The sequence below is a fragment of the Arachis ipaensis genome, chromosome B3, assembly GCF_059453495.1.
Source record: "Arachis ipaensis isolate K30076 ecotype BB chromosome B3, ASM5945349v1, whole genome shotgun sequence".
Lineage (NCBI taxonomy): Eukaryota > Viridiplantae > Streptophyta > Magnoliopsida > Fabales > Fabaceae > Arachis > Arachis ipaensis.
Window position 1 is genome coordinate 14,513,991 of NC_142438.1, and position 16,309 is coordinate 14,530,299.

The 16,309-nt window shown below is 33.4% G+C and overlaps 2 protein-coding genes across 2 annotated transcripts; both read right to left on the minus strand.

Annotated features, from left to right (window-relative positions):
* Positions 1-2,576: 2,576 nt before the first annotated feature.
* LOC110269388 (protein FAR1-RELATED SEQUENCE 5-like) lies at positions 2,577-3,626 on the minus strand. The gene has a single exon (XM_021117180.1). The coding sequence runs from the start codon at positions 3,624-3,626 to the stop codon at positions 2,577-2,579; it is 1,050 nt and encodes a 349-aa protein (XP_020972839.1).
* An 8,144-nt stretch (positions 3,627-11,770) lies between these two features.
* On the minus strand, positions 11,771-14,145 carry LOC107629732 (putative pectinesterase/pectinesterase inhibitor 60). Its single transcript, XM_016332606.3, has 2 exons — positions 13,082-14,145; positions 11,771-12,601 (listed from the first exon to the last, which is right to left on the minus strand). The coding sequence occupies exons 1-2, from the start codon at positions 14,004-14,006 to the stop codon at positions 11,907-11,909; spliced, it is 1,620 nt and encodes a 539-aa protein (XP_016188092.1). The 5' UTR covers positions 14,007-14,145; the 3' UTR covers positions 11,771-11,906.
* Positions 14,146-16,309: the final 2,164 nt, after the last annotated feature.

Sequence of the window (16,309 nt, forward strand, 5' to 3'; positions counted from 1 at the left end):
CTTCAGAATAGACGGACTCTCATGATCCTCAAGTTTGTTGAAAAATGAACCAGTGACCGATCATATAAACGTGACCATCATAAGTTCGGCCAGTTCTTCCCTCCTATAAAAGTTATCATATTTTTTGTAATGGTTTGACTTAAAAAAAGAACTCAAACATCGAAGTTCCAATATATATATATATATATATATATATATATATATATATATATTCAAAATCAGCGTCAATAACACAATAAAAACAACGTCGACAACATTTGTAATGATACAGCCTTATGAACCAGCCCTAATTTTTATAAATTGATAGCACAAGCACTTGAAAGGGAGATATAATCAGCAATTTTAACATGCATAAATTAAAAATATAATATATAGATTATAACTCTATGGCTTTTTGTTGTTGATGACATCATTCAAAAGTCCAGCCCATGTATTGCTATCACTGGGTCCACTAGAATACGACGAGACATGAGAAAACTGAGGATATGATGTAATTCCGGCAGTAGAAGGATATTGGTTGAAGTACGCCATGCCATTTGGAATAGGATGAAAAGGAATAGGGAGAACTCCACCATCAGGTTGATAAGGAAGAACCACTGGATAATGATGCATAGGATATTATGGCAATCCTGGTATCTTGGTTGTGGCTGCATCTGGAACTTCGGTCACTTCTATTTCTGATGTGTTGGTCTTATCTTTTAATGTCTCTTGAGTTAGAGTGATTTCTTCGGTCTAAACATAAATCATAATTTTTAAATAATTACGATACAAATTTAAAAAAAAAAATAAATAAAGAAACTAGTCAGACAAGCTAGAGTCGAGTAAGACTTTTCTCAAAGTGTTGGCCTCACTCACCCTTAAACTCTCAGTTGCCCTTATGGTATTGGATTAAAATAATTTAAATTCAAATTAAGACTTTAATTTTCCTTCTTGAATTATCTAATATAAATTATTAGATATGTGAAATGTTACCTTCTGTCAAATTTTTTTGCCATTTGCTCTAATCTTCGGTGTCTCTGTCAATTTAGATACAGACTTCTTGCTTCCACAACCCTTGAATTTTTTGTAATAGAATAATAAGAAATAATATAAGCACTACGAGAATAATATGTTACAAATTTGAATTGAAATGACAATAAATTTGATAGATGGTATAACATGGACAAGTGCTTACTTTAAAATTATTGTTATTGTGCACGGGTGTATTTTCTACTGATTTTGTGTTCTGAGAGGGAGTCTATTTATTGGCATCACATTCTTCAACCTGCTAAAAAAATTTTTAAAAATTGCTCAAAATATAGCATTATTTAATAGTTCTGCAAAAGACACTAAAATAATAGGTAAGCATAAAGTAACTAATTAAGCAAGGCGTTATATTAATACTATTAGTTCATCTTCAGCATTTGAGTATTCGGCGGGGGAGTCCTCCTTGGCGAGTAATGGACATGTCCTAACGAAATGCCTGCTTGACTTTGAATGCGAACATCTTCGCCTCTTTTGGCCTTTTGGAACCTTTCTTGGAGCCCCTTTTGACTTCACAACAGCTGGATCACCTATTAACGCTGACGTGGGGGAAAGCCTCGCTTGTGCATCACCTTTATTTTGCACCTTCGAAATTAGCTTAAGTAACTCACCTAAGATTTTCCTATAGTCTGCTGATTTTTTAGAATAAATATCACAAAGCTTCCAACAAATAGATGCCATTGCACCGCATCTAAGTGTGGGTACTATATCATCAGCGGTGTCTTGCTTGCCAATTGAGCATATAAAATCACTCTTTGCATCTCTTGTCCATATTTTCAGGATAAGAGATGTAGGGATGTATTTTGCATTGCGATGCTTCAAGACCCCAAAGATGTGGGAGCACGGTAATCCACGAGTCTGAAATAGCCTGCACTCACATGCAAACAGGTCCTTGTCTTTATTGTAAGATACTTTAAATTGTCATTGCTGATTAAAATACTCACTCGTGTTGTACTCAACAATGTCTCCACTGTTTGGGCATTCAGTCACATTTAAGGCACCAACTGCTTCTATCTCATCTTTCACAAATTTGAAAATATTTCTAGTATAAAGTTCAGCAGCTTGTTTCTCAAAACTTTCCAAGCATGTAGTCAAAACAGGAAACTTATAAAAGGTTTCAAAGTCAGCAGTAAGATGGTTGTTTCGGTAAAGCCTTAGTACTTCACTAAATTTATGCATGAATTCAAGGAGACTGGTTTTACTGTCAACATAGTTCTTCAATAATGAATGAATTCCCTCACACCGTGATGTAGTTCTTATGCGGCCAAAGAAGTGCTCCCTCAAATATGCGGTAGCCCACTTCATTCTGTCATTATAAATGCCATGGACCCATTCATTCTCGGCAAGTCCGTATTTGGATATGATCTCGTTCCATCTCTGTTCAAATATTTGTACGGTAAAGTGTCCATACAATAATACACTAAAATCGTCCCAAAAATGCTTGTTTTTTATATTATGTACCGCATTACGATGGAGATGCCATGCACAAAGGTGGTGTGGTATACCAGGAAATACTTCTAAGATAGCCTCTCTTGTAGCACGGTCTCCGTCTGTCACAACGCCTCAAGGTAGTTTTCTGACATGATTTCTGAAAATTCCTTCAGTGCCCACTTGAAAGTTTCGGACCTTTTATCTGAGAGCAGAGCGCATCCAAAGATAGTTGTCTGGCCATGGTGGTTGGTCCCTGAAAATATGACTAAGGGCTTGTTGTAGACATTTTTCTTGTAAGTGGTGTCAAAAGCCAGTACATCGCCAAAACATTCGTAATCAACAACGCTTTCTCCATCAGCCCACACCAAATTATCCAACCTACCATCCTTTAAGGTGAACTTTCCTAGAAATAACAGGTCACTGTCTGCCTTAGAAAACAGATAGGCCAACGCAGCAAATGCATCACCGTCTTTCACTTTGCCACGCCTAGTCTTACTAATGTGGTTATGTAAGTCTTTGCTGGTAAAACCCACTTTATCATATCCACCTTTTTGGGAAACCATGTAACCCATTATGTGGCAAGTTTTAACACCACATGCTCGCAAGCTGTCTGCTTGTGTTTTATCGGCCTCATCAAGCCCACGATTCGCGGCAATAAGATGTCTGTACTTAGGTGGACACAGTGGATGATTGCGTTCACTCTCAAAGACACTGACTTTCCACTTACCCATTCTATAGTGAAGAATGAACCGAATCCTTGCCCTGCAGTTGACACGAGTAATTGTCCTATGCTCCCTTTGCCGATTGTCCCTTTTAAGGTGCTTCCAATGTCTTTCTCCTGCTTTATTGCAAACCAATTGTCTTGTATTAATGTTGCCATTAGCATCCACCATCTTCAAGTCTTTTCGGGACACAAATCTATAGCATTTGGCATATTTGGCATAAAATTCACAAACTTGAGATTCAGTATCAAACACCAGTCCCCATATGTCTTCGATGGTCAAATCAGTTATCAACTTTTCAAAACCATCAGCATTAATTATATCTGCCTCTGCTTCATCTACAGTTACATCCACCATATCATCACTTTCATCGGAACTGCACTCATACTCAACACTTAAATCCTCATATTGATCACCATCCTTATACGACTCTTTGCCATCATTCTCCATGACTGAACTTAAAATTTTAACATGTTAGGTACTAACTAAATGCTAGGAGAATGGAATAGGCAAAATGAACTAAATTTTTTTTTTATTAAAATTATTGGTCAATCAAATTCTATGAAACCTAAGAGCTATTAGTGCATAAGAATGTTAAAACAGTTTTTAAAACTTAAAAAAATTATAATAAACATGTTTATAACGAATAATAATTTATTTTTTAATTCTTTAAAATTTTATAAAATATTTTAAAATAAAATAATTTATAAATAAAAAATTCATAATAAACATAAATATAATAAATAAACTCTTTTATTTTTTAACTTTAAAATTTTACATATGTATCATAAAAATTTATTTTATCTTAAACATCATCATTAAAAATACTAAATTACCTAACTCAAATTTTAGAGACTAATAGTTCATATTTTAGAGACTAATAATTTAAATATGTACTCTTGATTCCATATGCAAAATCAAAACAGACAAGGAGATCAAAATCAATAAACTGGGGAGAAAACTAATCAAAATATATTATTTATATATAAATAAAGCAAGGAGATCAACAATCTTCAAGTAGGCAAAGAGCAATAATGCTGAAGCAAAGCAGAAATCTTCAAATCAAAGCATCAATATTAAAAGCATTTGCACTTATGTAGTTATGTTGGCAAATGATAGATATCAAAAGGTAGCTTCATTCACAAGGATCCACCAAAACCCAGATCAAATCACATTAAAAGGAAGCATTTTTAGGCAACCCAAATAAAAAGATAAGACCCACAAAAGGAATACAGGTAGAAGTAAAAACCTTGCTGGGTACAAAGAATGATAGGAGAGTAACTTGTGATTACACTAATACATAAAGGAACAGAACTATATCAGTTCCATAAGAGTATGTTTTTGGTATACTTTTAATTCATCTGCGTGAGGTCTATGAAGATTATAACAAGACAACCATATAATACAATCTTACATTAATGGGTAGTTCCTATCAAACAATGACTTGTTCTTATTATAATGCATACCTCGAATTTCAACCCCTTGTTTTACGTTTTGTATCAACTTCAATAGTGAGAATAAGAAGAATTAAGAAGTGAGGGGGTCTTATTCTTTCCTTGTTGGTTTGAATTTCTCAAAAAGTTCTCAGCTTTTAACATGTGAAAATCTAAGCTCAACTTCTAGGTGTTTTCTCAGTTTTCTTAGTCATCCCTTGCATTTTTTCGACAAGTTCAATTCAATTTCCTTCTGAATTTCTTGAATTTATGTGTGTGATTGATTTTTCCTTTTTTGCTCTCAATTTCCCATTAGTTTCTTATAAAGTTAATTCCTTTATCATGTGTTTTCCAGTTACGGTTTACTACTTGTGTAACTGATTATTCTTTTCTTTTCTTTTTTCTTCCAAAAAATCCAATTTTTTATGAATATGATTATGGAAAAGAGAAGCTTAACATCATTCAATTGTTACGAAATATGGCTTCGGACAAAGATGAGACAAAGGTAGAATTGTGAAAATAAGGCAACATTTCTTGTGAAATTGACTGTATTTGTTGTTGTTAATTACTTAGTTATCTTATGTAATAGTACTGTGCAGGAGAAGATGGCAGAAATCAAGTTTTTATCACCAGTAGTAAAGTCTCTAACAAGAGATGCAGAAGAGAGGAGGGAAGCAGTGGGACTGCTGCTAGAACTCTTTGATCTTCCTGCAGTTCGAGGGCAAATTGGAAGAATTTAAGGGTGCATTGTAATGTTAGAATGATCTTCCTACTTGAGGTTGCCTTTATTGAGTTCTCTCTAATCATTCTTTCATTCATTATTAATTTTGGTGAAGCAATTTTGAGCTTGCAATATGATAATATCTTAGGTTGTATTGATAATTGAGGATAACATTTGTACAACAGAGTGTATAAACCACTTAAGTTATTTATTTTGCAAATAAAAGTATCATTTTTTTCTCTTCTTATTCTTGTTTATGGCAACTTTTTCTTGCTTTTATTGAACTTCAACTCTGCAAATTGTACAAATTAAGTTTTCCAGAGAGAGAAGACAAGAATTCAACCATTCTCACAATGGCACCACTGAAGGATATCCTTAAATATGTTGGCTGGTTTATAGGTTTAGTTGTTGTATAGTTATATTGTTTCTAGGGAATATAATAAAGCGACCAATTTTCTAGATCAGCAACATAATAAGCATAAAAGTATATCAAGCAATTAAACCTGCAAGGGAATCCAAGCATGCAGCTGTTACAAGGCACCCTTCCAAGTTTAGTAAGGAAAGCTTTTGCAACCCTGAAATGAACCAGGACATCATCGAAAATTAATGAAGCATAGATAATTATGAAATACTGAAACTCAAGAATTATGTTCAGACTGGCAAGCTGAGATGCTAGTATTGTATATCGGTACTGTTTATAGTTCACACGGTAACATGTCTACTAACTAACATAAACAATATCAACTTCAGAAATTACAAGGACAAATGGAAAAACAAAGAGACTTTTCCAAGAATGATTTATACAACTGAAGTCTACATCAAAGAAATAAAGCACAAGGAAGATTGGATATATAACTGAAAATTTTTCCCGGAAAAGACAAACTGATTGGTTGATAGCTGCATTCAGAATTATAACCATATATTCACATAAAAACAATAAACAAAGAAAAATCCATGGAAGAAGATGAAAATGCTAGGTTGAACCTATAAAATAAAAAATCATGATTGTTCTGAAACACCACAATAATACAAGGAAACAGAAAGTACTTTTTAGAAAGCTGATGCCAAAATTAGTGACTTTACTGCAAGAAATCTCAAGAATCTCCAAACACGCCAACTCTAGAAGCAAATTGAATAAAATACATTGTTCTGTTAATCATTGAACCATGTGTTGACTAAGACAACAATGACTGTACTTCCATATGTACACATCACATTGACAATTATACAGTAGTTAAGCACAGTTGCAATGTGTTCTTTCTTAGAGAAAAAAAAGTATTCACACACTTGAACTCATTAGCCTTCAGGAGCAAAAGTTTTGATATCTTCAATGCCATAATTACTGATATTAGAGAAATACTTAAATATTTTGGCAGCACCGCACCTGACCAGTAAAAGCATAGCATACGGCAGACAACATGATTACATACCATCGGATTAAATTCATAATATTATATTTAAAATGTTTAAACATGATCTGGATCTCAAAAGTGTTAATCTTTCTAACTACCTATCCTAAACATTGTAGTTTCTAGCCATTGAAATCAAGGTTCTCGCACCCTAAACATGACAAAACCTTGTTGATCTTAGAATCTAGATCAATTATGTGAACCTACTTATTTAAAAAAAAGATACGACCAGCCATAAGTAACTAATTCAACTGAGTTAGCATTTCGATCAAACCAGTTTTGCTCAGCTTTCACCTAGCAAAGAGAAATAGAATTTGAAAACACAATTATCCATATCCACTCGTTGTTTTGTTGACTTTTAATTCTACTTTCTACTTTTAATTCTACAATAAGGTTATTGACTTATTGGCCATAAACCGGGACAATAACCCTATAAAATAAAGGCAGAGAAATTCTATAATAGTTCCAATCAACCAAAATAACAAAGACAAAAAGAGAAGCTGGCTTCACACAGCTTACCAAACTTTATAGAAAATAACTAAAAAGTTTCACATTAAAGATAAAAGACCAAGATGAACTGCAACATGTCTACTCACACACCAACCCATTATAAAACCTTAAATACCAAGCAAAATTCTAAGCCAAACACCACAAACAACATAAATTAAGCTCACCAAAAAAAATTTTTTTTTTTCAAAATAATAATAATAATAATAATAATAATAATAATAATAATAATAATAATAATAATAATTTAAAGGGCCAGTTAATTACTTCAAGTCAATGTCATGGAATAATTGACAAAATCCAGTTTCAAAATTAAAGCAAACAGCAGAAAATGCCACTCAGAGAAAATATAATAGCTCAGAGAATCACAGAGAAAATTACAAACTTTGGTCAATTAACACACCGGAGATACTAAAAACAAAATAAAATAAAGATTGAGGATCAAACCTGAAAAGGGTCACAAGACAGGGTTTGAGTGACTGTATGAAGAAGAGCAAGCTTAGTGTTGCAACGATTTCATGGAGCAAAATTAAAGAGCTGTGAGAGAAGCAACAGAGAGGAGAATGTGTGTGAAAGTGAAGTGAGTGATTGAAAACACAGAAATAGGGAAACAAAGACATTAACTACATAAGAAGATGAGTGAAAAGAAATGCAAAATTTAAAAATATATTATTATTATTATTATTATTATTATTATTATTATTATTATTATTATTATTATTATTATTATGAAGTCATGAAATAAAAATAAAAATAAAAATAAAAATAAAAATAAAAAATAAGTGAAACATAGACAGGACAAGAACCTAGCCCTTAAAATTGGCCAAATCCCTGAAGCATATTTAGTACTATGATAGTGACTTCACTAGTATTTTAAGGCACAAAAAATAAAATTAGTTCTATGCCATTGAAGAAATATTAAACCAAATATAAGATTGATAATGATAATCAACAAAGAATTAAATAGCAAGTATTTCCTTCTTTTATCATTGTCTTAGTTCCTTAAAACTCTCTGATTTGCTCATCAATTTTACAGTGATAAACTAAAAGTCATTAAGAGAGACAAAAATCTGTTTAGTCAAGAAGGTAAAAACAATACATATTTAAGCTAAATAAGTAACAAGGATCAAATTCTTTGTAACATTACATGCATATTTAAACCAAATGCCTATTTCTGCTATTGACTACTAGGAAAGAGTTAAAACAGTACTATTAATTTGGTTTCAATTTTCAATAGGCATGCAGCTTTTCAATTTTCTTCTGAGTTTTATAAAAATGATTTGTAACATGCTCTATGAATTATAATTAGCCAAACTTCAAAGATTTAGAGTTGTATTACTAATTATGATATAAATGAAACACTAATATATGAAATAACATCAAATAGCGTGCTATGGTGAATCATAATAGATGCAGTGAAAAATAAAAAATCAAAAATCAAAGAACAGAATCAACTCAAGTACAGAACAGAAAAAAATAAAAGCATTAAAAAATCATAACAAAAATCAAGAATCAAGAATAGCAACCAAGAGAATACTATAGAGAACTGCAGAAAATATGCCAACCAAGAATCAAGAAATTTAAAAATCATAACTACAATCAAGTACTACAATACTTAGGAACAAACCAGAATTAACTCAAGAACAGAACAGAAAAACAAATAGAAGCAGTGAAAAATCAAACAAAAAAAATCAAGAACCAACCTGAGTCAGAGGCTCCATTCTTGATGATGCAGACAGATAGTGGCAGAGTGCAGGGAGGAGTGGAGGAAGACGCGGTAGCTGCCAGAAAGGGAGAGGCGCTAGACGATGACGGCTGGACGGGGCTCGACGGTGGAGGGCGAAGGGGCTCGACGATGGAGGGCGAATGGGTATTCAAAGAATTTTCATAGAGGAGAAAGACGCAGCGTTTGTCCAGTTGAGTGGTTTAGCCTTCCTTCTCCTTTAGGTTCTTTAAATTCTGTGGGTGGCTAGCTAGCGAGATCAATGCAGTCAATTATTGCTAGGGTTTTGCCGTTTTGGTGTACTTCAGAGGGGAGGGGAGCACGAATGATATTAGGAGAAGATGAAGAATAGATTGATTTTTTATTTTTTTGATATGTTTTGCTTTGCTTTAGAGGAGGACACTAATGATTAGGGGAATTGGAGAAGATGAAGAAAGATTAATTTTTTGTTTTTTTTTTTAATATGTTTTTGTTTTGTTGTTTAAATTATTTAAAATTATAAAATTAAGATTAATTGAATTCTAAAATTTGATTAATTTACAAGAGTATTTTGTCTAATCAAATAAAATAAGGATGTTTAAGATTTTTTATAAAATTAAATAAAAAATATATTTTTATTTTTATTTAATTAAATGGGTATATTAGTAAAAGTGGTGATATAATATATATTTAAAAAAAATTAAATGTTGATGTGAAAAAAAATACCACATGATTTATTACTATTTGTCCATATTTTAAACCTATCAATATGTATGAATTTATCATCGTACCGTAGCAATCACCTTATATTATTAATCACATACTCATCATCATATGTTGTATTTAGAAATTTAGATTATTAATGACGTGCATACTCATCATCATACATATGATCTCCATGTGAACTCACATAGAGAGTTTAATATAAGTTGTTCGCATCTTATTGAACTATTGATTACATCGTGTGGATGAAAGTAAAATCAAATTCAAAAGAAAAATATTGGAAGATCAACGCATTTTAATATTATTATTAGTCAATATTTTTAATCAACACATTATTTTGAATAAAATAATACTACATGATGAATAAATATTATTATTTTTATCAAGTACTTTATTAGCACTAATTTGTATCTTCATTTATAAAAAATTTGTATACAAAAAGAATATAATTTGCATATATATTTATCCGAATTTACACACATGATCAACTAATACAGTTTACACTCATATTTTTTAAAATTTTCACGCATAAATTGATAAAATTTATTTGTTAAAGACAATTTAATATTTACGTTGGTCAAATGATAATAAAAAAAATACTAAAAATTGTTGATTCCCAAGAGTTTTTCTTTTGAAGAAAGTATATATTTTTTAAATTTGTCAAAATTTTAAAAATACTCATAAGTTTTATTTTATTTTAATTTTGTCTCAAAATTTTCAATTTAAGTTAAATATATTTCTGATAACTATTTTTTTAAAAAACTTAAAACCAATTCAATAACAAATTTATAAGAACAATTTTCAACCCAAATTATTTAGGCATAAAGTTCTATCAGTGACTATTAGTTGTTAAACATTATAGTTGAATTAGTTTTAAGATTCTTGAAAATTTAATTGTCCGGGATACAATTGACGCAAATAAAAAATTTTTAGGATGAAATTAAAATATAAAATTTAGAGATATTTTTAAAATTTTTGACAAATATCAAGAATAAAAAATATATTTTATTCGATTATTTTTATATTATTAGGAGTTAGAATTTAGTATTTAGAATTTATATTTTAATACTTAACATATAGAGTGTTAGTTAAATATTAACCAAAATTATAAATTTTATTAGTCATATAACATTTTATAATTTAAAATTCAAATCATCACATAATTCTTCCATGAGTTTCAGAATCAAAATAACAATGTATGTAACAATGATATATTATAGTTTTTGTGTAGTTATTATTATTACCATGTCTAAAAATAGTAGATTTCTAGATATATAAAGGAATTCCTGCATAACTAGGTAAAAGACATATTAGTGAGATTTGGAACAAATTATGGCATGATTTAATTAAACAAGCATAGAAATATGAAAGATCCATATGCTTGGCTTCTTGTTCCTTACTCCGCAAGTTTTGAGTTCTGACCAGCCAATTATCACTCAGTATTGTCAATTACAATCTGGTGGCAATAATAATTAAACATTGTCATCCTCACTATGCAGCACAAGCCTCACAACCATCTTAAAAAAATATAAAGCTTACATTCTTTTTAGTTTGTTCAACAATATAATTATTATAAGTTAATAGTTAAATTAATCCCTAAAAAATAACTCATTTTTTAAATTTATCTTTAGTATTGTTAAGTTATATTAGGTTTAGGATATATATAATTGAAAAATAGACTAAATTGATATAATTTCGTAAACATATTTGTTCAACATCGAATTAGACATACTATGTGTCATGTATGCTATTAATTAATGTTATATATCACCAATTATTGACGAAAATTATTAATTGAATAACAGAATAATAAAAAATAATTAATTTATAATAATCTTTAAAAGACTAATTTAATTGATAAATTTTTTTAAAAATAAATTTAAAAAATAATTCATCTTTTCAGAACTATTAATTTGACCATTAACCTAATTACTATCAAGTTAATTTCCTGAAATTATTATCATCTCAGAATATTGACAATGGTTCCTCCTCTCTTTGATTTAAGCGACAAACGTGTTGCATATGTGTAAGTACTTAGTTTCTTTAAAATTTAAGCAAGGTATATATGAGTATATAACTATATATATAATTTAGTTTAGTTTCGATCAAACACAAATAACTTATTATTCATTATTTTTTTCTCATGGAATGTACAAAAGAATATTGTTACAACTTAATTAATTCGAAACAATGTGATATAATAACATGAAATCGTATCATATGACTAAAAATGAATCAAAGGCCAGACGTAAATGGCACGCCAGTAGCCGGTAACCACGTGCCGCCAGCAAGGAGGCTATTAACCGTAAAGGGTGAAGCCTGGGCCGGGCTTGTCAAAACATGATAACCAGGCCACCGAACCCTGTTCTTTGTAGAAGATCCAGGCCCAAAATTCTTATACTCTCCGTAGAACAACGTACTCTGAGCAAAATTAGTGTTGCCCCATGGAGACCAGCCCGTTGGGCTTACCAAGCTATCTATATAACTTTTCATAACCACAACTCTTGAGTATTGCTGCCAGGGCCGGCCCAAGAATGTGTTATATTGGTTGACAAGGGGCTTGAGGTCGGGTGCGGCCCGTATCTGACAATTGTGGAATGAGATACCTGTGTTTTGGAATGGGTCGCCGCGACCTTGGGCCGTGATCATGTTGGCCTGGCCATTATTGGGCTTTCTTGCGAGGATGACGCAGTTTTGGAAAACAACGGCGGCGTTGCCAAAGATGAAGTCAACTGTGCCGTAGATGTAACAAGCTCGGTAGAATTGTCGCTGGGCGTGAGCCATGAGGGTGTCTTGGTAGCCAATTATGGAGCAGCGGTAGAAGACGGAGAGATCGGAGGCGGATCGGAGCGCCACGGCTTGGCCCTTGAGTGGGCCCGCCGTGTTCATGAAGGTGATGTCACGTGCAATGAAGTGAAGTCCATCAATTCCTAGTCAAGAAAATTAATGAGTTAATAATCATGACTATGGTTTCTTTATGTCCCCGGGAAGTTAGCCAATTATGTTTATCAAGTATACACAAATTGCAAGCATCAATGATGGCATTACTCTTGTATATTCATGCAAGCTAGCTAGCCAGTTTGGCATCTTTTGCCAATCATTTTTAAGTTTGATTTGATGACGTGGCCTTGCTTATTCAATAATCTAAGGCAACTCTAACGATTTAATTAAGTCTCCGAAAGTGCATAACACTTCCTTTAATTCCCTCCTAAACTAGATCTTGTTGTAAAATGAAGTCAATGCTTGCACAAGAAGGACCCCCCTAAACTAGATGGATCTAGTAATCATGAGTTATTTGAATATCATTTTTGCACATATAATGCACAATGAAGAGTTCTAATTAAGATGAATGGAATTAATTAGATAGGAAATGTTACTGAATTTTGACATGAAACTAATTAATGAGTTACCTGCAGTGGCGGAGCTATAGGTGGTATAGCCTTGTTGAACGCTTCTTCCACTGGCAATAATGGTATTTCTCATGCCATCACCAACCAGCATGATATTATCGTTCGTCTTATCAACCTCAATATTCTCTTTATAAACCCCTCTCTTCACGTGAATCACGAACCTCGTCTTCAACCTCCGCTTCGCCGCCGCATCAATCGCCGCCTGCACGCTCCTAAAGTGTCCCGAACCGTCTTTGGCCACCACAAGGTTAGCCTTCACGCCTGAATCCTGCAGCAGCCTTCTGTCCGTCACCGAAAACCAACTCGGAAACGCGTCCTCCGTGTAGTCCTCCGTTAAATGATCTCTCTGATATTTCAAGAACACAGAATTCACAGCCAGAGTATTGCTTATAATCTCAGACACGTTGATGCTGGGGCATGAATTCGGATCAGTGAGGGCCGAGATCTTCATTGCATTGGCCCATTTCTTGCAGGTTTCGATGTTGGTGAGTGCAGTGCTGAGCCATGTTTGTGCATCGAAAGCCGTACAGTTTCTCGTTTGATGGTATTTGAGGCCTTGAATGGTGCGGTTGAGGTGGAAGACGGTGTTGTCGTAGAGCTTCAAGCAATCGCCGAACACGGTTTTCTGCTTCATAGTGGTGTTCTGGATTTGCAGAGAGTGTGCTTGTTTTTGCATGAAGAGTGCTTTGTCTAGCGCCACGTTGAGTAGAACGGAACGGAACTCGGTTCTGTGCTTGAACCTGTGATAATAGTTGTAGTGGCTTTGCCTCATGTAGTACTTGCATGGTGCAGGGTGTGGTGTTCGGTTGCACCACCAATCCACGTTTGATTTTTGATGAGATGATGATCTCTTTCTTGATGCTGCAATTGTGAAAATTGATGACAGCAATAATAGTGTCAAGAATATTTTCCTCATATTCATCATTTTGTGTGCTGTTATTGTTTTCTTTTTTCTTCTTGGGTTTGGGTGGTGTGGCAGTTATTATATACTCCCAATGAAACGGTTATTATTAACTAGCTTAGAGTGGGAGTTTCCTACATGGAATCGAGGAATATGAGTGTGTCAAATGAAAGCTAAGGATATCTGAATTATATTGAGTTGTCGGCAAATATTCAAAAAGAAAAATGATGAAGTTACGGCATATATTATATTACATTATATGTGAATGCAATTTCAAGGTTCTGCCTTTGCTTGTAGCTCTGCTCATGTAATTCAGGGTATGGTTATTATTACTCCATTCTATATATACCTGCATGGCTATGGAATCCATTAGGCAGCAATATATTATTTTTTAAAACAATTGCGGTAGGGACACAGCGACAAATTTAAACAATCTGAATAATGGATTTAGAATTTAACTAAATACAAGAAAAAAAAAAGGTAAGAAAACTCCCCAACCTAAATCATAAAATTTAAACACCCTCTTCTCCTCAAACCGTCTGTCACTATTCCACCCTCATCAATCATTCCACTTTTTCAGCGTTAGAAACTCCCTCACCAACCATCATCGTCCATCCTTGTAGCACCTCTCCCCAATTACCGTCGCGGGATCGTCATCAAACAACTATCTATGTAGTTATTAAAATAATCATCCAACTAATGAAAAGGACCATCCATTATTTGTTAATTGTATATAATTGAACCGAACAAAATAACCATCCAATTAAGAATTAAAATAACTATTTACATACCTAATGAATTGAACATCCAACACATTTGCGGGGTAGAAAAAGTCGACAACGACGCATGGAGGCTAGGCAAGATTGCGAATCTACTCCGTGGACTTCGAATCCGAACACGCAGCGGCCAGAGATGGAAGAGGAAGAGGAGTTGAATCGGTGGGAGGAAGGGTGGCGTCGATGAGGTGCGGCAGAGCAGCAAGCCAGCAACAACGGCGCGATGGGGAGGACAGACGACGGAGATAACGTGCATCTCGAATGGCGCGGCGGGAGACGGCGGTGGGGCCTGCACGGCCGGCGGTGGGTGGGCAGCGATAACGAGGACGCACGGGACTTTTGCGGCGCGATCTCCAGTTGCTACAGCGCGCAAGTGGAACGCGGAACGGCTGGGCGTTGTCGGCGGGAGGCTGGGCGTCGTCGACTGGGCGATGTCAGACCAGACAGTAGAGAAGTGCAACGGCGCCGGGGGTGACTCTGCAGACCGAAGTTCGCAAATGAAGAATGGGAGGTTAGCGTGATACTAGGAGTAACTGTGCCAATTATGATTTGGTTTAATTGCAAATCCTTATTTTTCAAATTTCAAAATCTGAAATTAAAAATAATTAATTCATAATCAGATTTATGATTTTAATTTTAATTTTTTTATTTTATTATTCTCATTATCTCCCTATATTTTTAAGACCAACTCAAATGGACGAAAAAGTATTATCGTAAACTGAACCAAATTTTGTCACTTATATAAAGAAAAGTATACGGAACCAAGAGGTTACCAGTCAAAAACTAAACAAAACCACATTAATTTATATTAATAATTAATTAATTTTAAATTTTTTAAATTTAAAATTTAAAAAATTTAAAATTGGTAAACTTAATTAAAACCTATAAAAACTTTTCTCTTCTCTCTCACATTAACCTACCCACCTCCAACAATCACACACACAGACCCCGCCCTCTCTGCCTCCCCATCGGATTCACCACGAGTGGTGTCGTCTTTGAGCTCAGAACGCCAAGGATCTCCTTCCTAATCTTCCTCCGCTTCAGTTCTTCATGGTGGAAGGAGTTTCTCATCGCTTTTCCTACCTAACGGCTTTCCCAATGCCTCTGTTTCGTGCCACTTCTCTCTAGCCATTGCACCAATTTGTTCTCCATATTTTTTATTTTTTTTTGTCTCTGCGCAAGAACCTGATTATTATTTCCATTAGCTCAGTGCGCCTTATATTCACCGCCACTCTTCAAAAACTTCCATCCTCAATTCTGAGTATTTTGAATCGCAGTTCATCATGATGTTGCTGTTCTGCATTTTGGGATATTAGATGTCGTTTTAATGATTAAAAAGATTACAAACTACACACTTAATTTTACCCAAAAGGATTTCTTGAACAATTATAGAAATATAAAAAAAATTCATTTAATATGAAAAAAACATCCTAATACTTAACAAAAGAAACATCCAGTTATATTTTAGTAAAAATAATTAAATATCTATAAAATTTAAAAAAATTATAAAATTCTTAAAGAAATAGAGACATTCACATTTGCAATACAAAA

What these genes read in the sequence shown, in the direction of transcription:
- LOC110269388 (XM_021117180.1), bottom strand. Translation starts at nt 3,626, where the DNA reads ATGGAGAATGATGGCAAAGAGTCGTATAAGGATGGTGATCAATATGAG.
- LOC107629732 (XM_016332606.3), bottom strand. Translation starts at nt 14,006, where the DNA reads ATGATGAATATGAGGAAAATATTCTTGACACTATTATTGCTGTCATCA. An exon ending in CTATAGCTCCGCCACTGCAG is followed by an intron (nt 12,602 to 13,081) that starts GTAACTCATTAA and finishes TTTCTTGACTAG; the next exon opens with GAATTGATGGACTTCACTTC.